Source organism: Tigriopus californicus, chromosome 8 (assembly GCF_007210705.1).
Source record: "Tigriopus californicus strain San Diego chromosome 8, Tcal_SD_v2.1, whole genome shotgun sequence".
In the NCBI taxonomy this organism is placed as follows: Eukaryota; Metazoa; Arthropoda; class Copepoda; order Harpacticoida; family Harpacticidae; genus Tigriopus; species Tigriopus californicus.
This window is the reverse complement of record NC_081447.1, coordinates 4,057,060-4,065,416: the sequence shown is the minus strand read 5'-3', so window position 1 is coordinate 4,065,416 and position 8,357 is coordinate 4,057,060. Positions and strand designations below refer to the sequence as shown.

General features: G+C 38.2%; 2 protein-coding genes across 2 annotated transcripts; one reads left to right on the top strand and one right to left on the bottom strand.

Moving 5' to 3' along the window:
- Positions 1–1,082: 1,082 nt before the first annotated feature.
- On the bottom strand, positions 1,083–4,922 carry LOC131885545 (uncharacterized). The gene is made up of 3 exons (XM_059233613.1): positions 4,608–4,922; positions 2,863–3,316; positions 1,083–2,086 (listed from the first exon to the last, which is right to left on the bottom strand). Exons 1-3 carry the CDS (start codon positions 4,741–4,743, stop codon positions 1,432–1,434), a joined length of 1,245 nt encoding a protein of 414 aa, XP_059089596.1. The 5' UTR covers positions 4,744–4,922; the 3' UTR covers positions 1,083–1,431.
- Positions 4,923–6,204: 1,282 nt separating this feature from the next.
- On the top strand, positions 6,205–8,054 carry LOC131885546 (uncharacterized). Its single transcript, XM_059233614.1, has 3 exons — positions 6,205–6,475; positions 6,556–6,644; positions 7,666–8,054. Exons 1-3 carry the CDS (start codon positions 6,345–6,347, stop codon positions 7,899–7,901), a joined length of 456 nt encoding a protein of 151 aa, XP_059089597.1. The 5' UTR covers positions 6,205–6,344; the 3' UTR covers positions 7,902–8,054.
- The last annotated feature ends 303 nt before the right edge of the window (positions 8,055–8,357 follow it).

Sequence of the window (8,357 nt, the reverse complement as noted above, 5' to 3'; positions counted from 1 at the left end):
GTGGGATGAAGAAATATCATTTTTCCCCTATGATTTGGAATAATCCATGGAAAAACATTAAAGCCCTTACTAAGCTCAAGAATGGGATGTCCTTATGTCCGGGAACCAAAAGTGGAGCATTTTTGTTCCCTTTGTCAACACACTTTAGAAATGTGTGGTGATCAAGGAAATTTATGCTAAACCAAATGTATCTTGTAATGGGAAGTTACAAGTCAAAATACAGCAGATTTAAGGCCACAATTTACACCAGGTTATTCTAATGGGGTCTGTCAAGATGGTTAGCCGATCATCGTCTTTTGAGACGAACAAAATGATCTAGGAGGAAATGTTCAACTTATGAAGAATACATTTTTTGTGCCGAAGGTGGCCTTCACTAAGTCTGTTTTACAGTTATGCAAAGATGTGTGACCCCCACAGACTGCGAAATCGGGCTTGAGCTAGATCTTTACGAAAAAGGCCTTGCGCTTGGATGACTTCATCCACACCCATGGGTGAATTTGGTGACCATGGCAATAAGGGTTGACTGTTCAGGAAAGATCAAGCTAACATTACCACCAACTCTTAACTTGATCTTTTTTAATGTTATTGTCAATGTTGTTCACAGACTTGTCAAAAGAAAGAAATTATTTCCAGATTGATTGGGCACCGCAAAAGATATTTTATATCAATGTAATTCATTGAAATTGAACGTTAATGAGAGTTTGATAGTTATGAACTAAAATTTAATAGACATTGATACAGGTCAAGTCATTGTATTGATGCCTTAGTTTCCTTAAATGTTTGACAAGCTTTAAAAAGGTAAAAGTACTACTTTTTTTTTGGATTAGCACAACTTGACTTTTATCAATTGAACCATCAGCGATGTTCTTTCGTCTACCTTTTAGCGCCATCAAATTCAGCAATCAAATGCACAAATCCGTCAGTTAAAATTCAGTTAAATTTGAAGTGATTAGCTATCAAAGCTAATAATTCTGAGCTATCATTCCTCGATAACACCGTTGTTGTTGTTGTTGTTGTTGTTGTTGTTGTTGTTGCTACTGTTCGATTCTTTGACTTCTTTGATTATCTTCCGACCTCTAAGTGTGTAATAGACTTTATTGAATAAAGGATAAGACTTTTGGTTTAGTTGGTTGCTATCGTCAGTCATTCCAATTCTGATTGTTTCGAAATGCCACTTTCGTGTCTAAAATATTTGCTTTCCAGAAACACTTTTGCATATTTAACACCATTTTTCCTTAACGTTAATTTTTATTCAAAGAAAAGTGCCCGATCTCTTTTTCACCTTTACAATTCCGGATACAAATATTTGCAAACAAAAGGTTACGTGCATTTTTAATCACAACTAAAAACATTGTTTCAAAACAGAGTTCAGCTCAATTCCGAATAGTTCATTCTGATCAGCCATTTCTAACAAAATTTTGGCGTCTCTAGCTAGAATTTCATCCCATGAAGTTGATCTATCTCAGTTGTGGGTGTCATACGATCCGCCAAATGTTGTTCACGGGCTTTGGCCTTCATCCACTCGACGAACAATCGCGTTCCTTGCAAGAAAGAAATGCCCAAAAGAAGGCCCACATATCCGCCAATTTCAGCCGCCAAGGACAGGAATGGATAGAGATAGTATTCTGTGTTCACCATGACTTGTCGAGAGAAGTAATAGACCTGAAGGCTGGACCCATTGAGTGACTCATCCACTTGGAAGTTTTTGGCTCCCACATTGACCAGAAAGAAGTTGCAAGGCTGAAGACAGTCGTTGAATTGGTTGGTCACCCGTCTGTAGGCCACATCATAGGCGATCAAGGCCTTGTCCAACTCCGTGCAGATGTTTGAGTCGTTCATGACCCATGGAGCCATACATCCGGCCTCTTTCAGCATGTGATATTCCAAGACCTCGTTCATGCAATGATCAAAGGATTTTGACGAGCATGTAGGATTGTTATCCTCATCGACTCGGGGGATCATGGTCACGTCCACGTAGTTGATTTGGTTCTGGACGATTTCGTTGGGATAGATCTTGTGACCCATTCGACCATTGGAGTTCAAATATTGGTTGAAACGGTGGATATACTGCTTCATTTGTGAACGACTGCAAAGAGAACATTGAAAGAGGTCTTTTGTCCCAAATAGGTACATTTTTACTCCATGAAAGGAAGACACGTGGGTAAAAGTTACCGTATGTTTCTAGTATGAGAGGGGTCCCCAGTTCAGTTATCTTCCCAGACATTCCAAAGGATAATATTCGGTTTCCAATCTATTTCTAACTTCAAGCTGAGTAAGAAGAACCATACCGTATAAACTTAGCCCACCATCAAAGTAATCGTCAGCTCTCTAAACCAATTTTAGTCATAAACTTGCATCAGTGATTTACCGAACTTCAAGTAGCATTCGCATTTAGAACAGGACACCCCTGACCCTGTTGCTAGTGTCTCCGAGTTACCTATATTCATGGAAATGACCTTAGTTTGGCGAGGAACGTTTCATTTTTTATCACGTCAAAATGTGTACTGAACTATTTGAAATATAGAATCAAAATTTGGAGACACTGAATGCTATGAGAGTTCTCCAATCTTTCCAGCACTTGTGGCCCAACCTGAATAACCTTTCAGACTTGTTTGCCTTAATCATGTTTTATATGCCTCTCTATCTGTTCAACACCAATGAAGTTGTTTGTGAGATTACCTTTATAGTGGCCTCCATGACTTAAGCTTGATTCATAATGCGGATCAATTTCATTATCGCACCTCAACGGTCAATGGTAAGAAATAAGTTGCAATTCAACCATTTCTTTTTTTGTCTTGCGTTTACGTCAGTTACCTACACGTACGTACGTACAAAACCGAAGCTAAAGAGATGGCTACTCACTACTTGATTTCCATTTTGAACACGCCCAACTTGCGTATCGCCATTTCAGGGAGAATCGTGTAGCACCGTCCAAAAGTTCGCTTTCTCCGCTCGTGAAAGTTGTCTCGCTGATAGTTTTCTTTACTGATGGTCACCACGGTTTCGCCCTCGGGAGTGGGCTGTTCCAGATGGAACCGTAGATATTCCAGTATTTCCCACAAATCCCAGGTCACCTCCAGAAATGTGTCTCGGGGGTTCTTTTGGGAGTCATTTCCCACAAATCCGTACTCGGTAAGGATTTGGTAGTAACTCCTGCCTGAATCAAAGCCGTTCTTACGGAGGGCGTCCAGGTTGTAATTGTTGTTGGCGCCATCGGGACACACCGTGACAGCGGGGAAATCAGCCTCACTTTGATCCACGATCTTGGTAGAGGTGTAACTCGGAAATTGGAAATAACGAATGATGCATTGAACTCCTATAAATAACAAGTGGCATATCCTGAATAGAGAGGGCATGAAGACCAAGCAATCACTCATTTTTCTCAAATACCCTCTCAAATTAATCACTGCACTTATTCATAAAATGAAGGATTGGGAAAGAGTTATTGGATTCTAATGGTTGAGTATAAAATTCAAAAAATTCAAATGTTTGATGCGTTTTAAATCGAAGCTTGTTTGGTTCTACAGCCTCAGATACAAAAACAAATCCATTTAGAGAGTGTCCTGATTTTTGAACTCTTTTGCTTTTATGGCGAGATTTGATCTAGATATTATTGCAAAGATGCTCAAGATTACAGCTTAGAGAAATTGATAAAACTTGAGCCAAAACATGTCCAGAAAATATACGAAATGTGAAAAAATGACTGAGTTAACAAAATGGGACAATTATCCTTTTTCCAAGAACAGAAAAGACATTACTCTAAATATTTTTCCCCGCACTAACTTGATTTAGATTACAGATTAGGGAACTTTGCAATCCCAACATTCACAATTTCATGTAATGTTTGACTATATTGCACATTCCTTTCGTAACATCCCATTTTGTGAAGTTCTTCAGTATATTTTGAGTCCTTTGGGACACAGAAAGAATTTAGTTAACCTCAAAAAATATTGAAACTCAGCTGCATTTAATCACTTTCGCAGTTTGTGAACAAATGATTTCGTTGATTTCCTCAACTTACACGCTCATTAAAAAATGTTTAGTCAAGGCTGCATTTAGCTTTGTGATGTTTGTTTACACTCTCGTCCTTTCGTTTTACTCAGTTTGGATTAAAAAATTCTTTTTTATAAATGTATTTTACAAAAGATATTTAAAAAAATACCTTGTTTGGTATTGCCTATGACTTTTAATGATTGTGAAAAGTGCTAAAGAAAATTGACCGATTTTACGACTTAAATTCAAAATCTGAAAGAACTAGAAAATGCCATAGTGTTGAAACAAGTGCTGGACTCTCGGTCAAAAGACAGTTTTATATCGTCTCCTTTTTGGACATTGGCTCAAAATTCTTGCCTACCATTTGGCCAGACCAATAATCGATGTTCAACACGAGTTGATTACAAGATCCTATCGAAAATGCATCTGAAAACCCTTTCGTTTACAGACATCAGGACATTTAAAGCTTTTATTGCGTACTCTTAGCGCCAAACATTGCATTTTTCCATAGCTTCCCCCCATATCTAGGTATGACACTTCATTTTGATTGTACACTAGAGCCCCTGAAAGGACTTGCAACAATGGCCCTTTCAATGACATTAACAGAAACCAACCTTGAACGGCCAGAATGACCACAAAAAGAATTACGCCCAAATAGTAGACGATATCCGCTATTCGTGATAGTGTGATCCTCAATTTGGAGCGCTTTGGTTTTGCTTTGGACCACACAGCGTTCAGTTCACCGCTCATCTCGCTTTCAACGGAACCAAACGAATGCCAACTTCCAAAAAGAAACAGTCCTATTTATAACAAAGTTTGATTGCCAACAATTAGCCTAGTCACTCTTCAACATCAAGTTTTACTTGAAAACTGTTTTAACAGTCATAGGTTGTTGTGCAACCGCAACTTAAAATCCCGAGGAAGAAGCCGACTATTCCAACGTGATTATTATTTATTAACGATCTTTCATCTTGCAAGGTTTGATTGTCACAACTATATCGCCAGACTATGCAAACCAACAGGGTGATCAGTGGGTTAACAAAACACACTTACTACACAATATATTCTCTATTAAAGAATATTCTATAAAACATATGCATCATAGTGCATGTTCAATTAAAATGACTAGATTCTCGGTAAAAATGGCAAGTCGTTCTTTTCAGAACATTCGTGATAAGCTGAAGCGCTAATAAATTGAGGTATTATTGAATGTTAAATCCGGCTAAAATATTGCTACTTATACGCAACTGAACAATAAAAATCGTTCTAAAGCATCTAAAGCTAAAATGTTCATAAAACCAAACACAGGGTTGTAATGCAATGTAAACGTAGACGTGGCAAATGGGCTTGACTCTTTGTCACTTTTTCTATGAGGATCCCCACATGAGTTGGCAATATAAGATATTTCATTTTACTCATGAATATCCGGGTTATCTGCGGTTGAACGACGTGAGTTTTGTACGAAAATTAAAGAGCTGGAAGTTTTTTCAACCCAGATTCTAGCTCTTACATCAACACCTCAGTTCCAATATAATTATGTTGTTATTATCCATTCCGTCAAACAAAACCATTCAATCTTTTTAGAAATCTAGAGTTTTGAGGCAATTAACACGGCGAAACCAGTCCTATTATCAATTTTGAATAATTTCATAGACCATGTGAATCATATTCTCGCACGGACTAGACTCTATTGATTTGCTTGCTCGAATTAAAGCTTTGAATACTTATTATTATCACAAATGGTCGATTATTGATAAACAAGTATCTAAACTAAACTCATAACGAATCCAGTGCTGTCTTGTTTCCTAAAACACTTGTTTTAAAAGATTACATTCATGATCCGTGTTTTATGTTGGTCGAACAAAACCTATTCATGAATGAATGTTTTACAGTATCAATTGATTTGCTTCAATAGAGATGTCTATAACTATTCTATTTAAAGTTTCTCTCAAAGAATATCAACCATCACAATCCAACTTCTACTTCATCCGCATTAGCCTTACTTAATAACATCCTCATTGGCTGGCTTCTCTTTAAAAGCAGAACAATCGTAATAAATAACACATATAAGTTCGAGTACACTCAGACACAAGTCCAAATCTAAGGTTAGAGGAGAGAGCGCGAGGAGGCAGCAGGGGTCCTTGCTTTACTTTGGCCTTCAAGAGAAAGGCCCCGGCAGAAAGATCGATAGATCCAGGGCTCTCAGGGTAGAGTGGTCCTTTGCTTCCTTCTTTAGCTCCAAGTCTCAAGAACACAAACAAGAGAAACCCAATGGGAATGTTGTGGGGCCTCAAAACATCCCCTCAAAACGCGTCAAGTTAATCGAAGTAGTGTTCAAATTAACGGTAAACATGCCTCCTAAAGTGGTTGTGAATCCAGAACCTGTGGTTTTGGAGACCACGGTGGAGTGCGACAGTGATTTCGAGGATTATGCAGTGCATGAGGTGGTCGTTCCTCCTGTGCGGGTCAGAATTCGTCACAAGTGAGTGTATAAAATAATACTGTATTTTATGAAAATAGAAGGCTGTCGCACGGTTGATGGCGATTGGTTTTCATGAACAGGCCAGATTGTAAATTCACTCCGGAAATGGTGGCATTGCTCGAGAAGAAGACGCCCTATGCCCAGATTACCACTGAAGTAGGAGAGGAAGGTGAGTTTGGCACATGATATGTTTGTCAAAAGGTAGATTGTGATTAGGGTTCAGTTTTGGAGAAGGCGTTAGAAATGAGGTGTTTAAAGGATAATTGTCAAACAAAGTCATGTCAGTTTCAATTGGAAGTTATTGATCCCTGTTAAGTAATCACATCTGAAAGTTCAAGTGTTAAGGAGTATGAGTCGATGTTTTTGAGAGCCCGATTTTTGTGAACAAATTGGAGACGGTATAAAATATTGATGAGGATGAGTTGTTAGAAGGGGATCGTTATGTTTAGCTTTTCATTTACACTTCAAGTCTGCGCAAGAAAGCAATTTGATTTAGAAGGCCTGAAAAGAAACCAGTCCAACATGAAATTGATTAAAGCCAGAGCCAACGTCAGAATTGAAATATTGTGCTACCGTTTAAGGCATAACAAATATCATTTATTTAATAATAAAAAAACAATGGATAAATAAGTCGAGGCCACATTAACCATCAATTCAAATTTCAAGGGGGGAATGCCCAAGAAATAACGAATAAAGAATACAAAGTGCAATAGAACCACCAAACGATCCATTCATTTTAGTGAAGGCGTTGCACTTTTCAGAACCCTCGAGGATGGAAAGATTATAACATTCCATGCATTGCCTCCTCAAAGTACTGGTACTTGTAGCAGATAAAAAATTCATGAAACCAAAAACTGATTGGATATCCAAGTTAAGGGAAAACTGTTTGATTTATGAAAAACTATTTTGACGTATAGCCGTCTCATAAAAAAAAACCTCTTTATTGTGAGATCTTTCTCACTGGATCACAGGTTTGTTTTTACAATGTTTACAATATATATTTATTTCGCCCCATTCTGGGTTCTGGGGCCGCCATTTGAGACGATGATCCACTAGAAAGGGGGGGGAGGAGACCTGGGGTCGAACTCATGAACCCGAGATTCACTCGGTTGCGCGTTAACCAACTGCGCTAAAACAATCTCCCTAAGCCATGCCTCACGTGTATCAGTAATTTTTCCGTTTTCTTGCAGATGAGTTCGAATTTTTCGCCAATGACAAACTTGTGTACTCCAAGCGTCATTTACGGAAGTACCCAAAGAACAAAGATGAATTGGTGGAAATCACTCGTTGGATGAATAAAGGGAAAACTTTCATGCATATGTACTTATGCACGGTGGCCGAGGGTGGTGAGCCCAAAATGGTGATTGCAGACCGGAAGAACACACCCCTGGCAAAAAGGTTGATTCTAGCCTGCACCATTCAATAATTCCAGTGGATCCCATACTTGAAAGGTCAACCAGCTCATGGACAATCAGCCAAGAATTTGGCATCAAATGACCATTTCACTTCAATATTTTAACAAATGATTACTGTTTTTCTCTGAATTCAATTTGACAATAAAGTTCATTCAATTTCTCGAGCAGTGTGTCATAATGAATAAGTTTGGTTATGCATTTTTTACCAATTTCTTGGTCGCTGTTTCTCAGAAAACTTGATTTGTTAATTTGGTAGTATTCTACAATCATTTGCAACTTATTTGATATGCGCCTACTTGAAGAGAATAAGTTTTAGATTAGGCTTGAAATGTTATTCTTGAGCAGGAAAGAATACAAAAAAACGAACATAACGATCATATAGGCTGCTTAGATAAAAATTCAAAGTTGCGCGCTTTACAACGCACAAAAGTGGCAAACCCCAACCGGAGATTCGACGTAGGTATGTC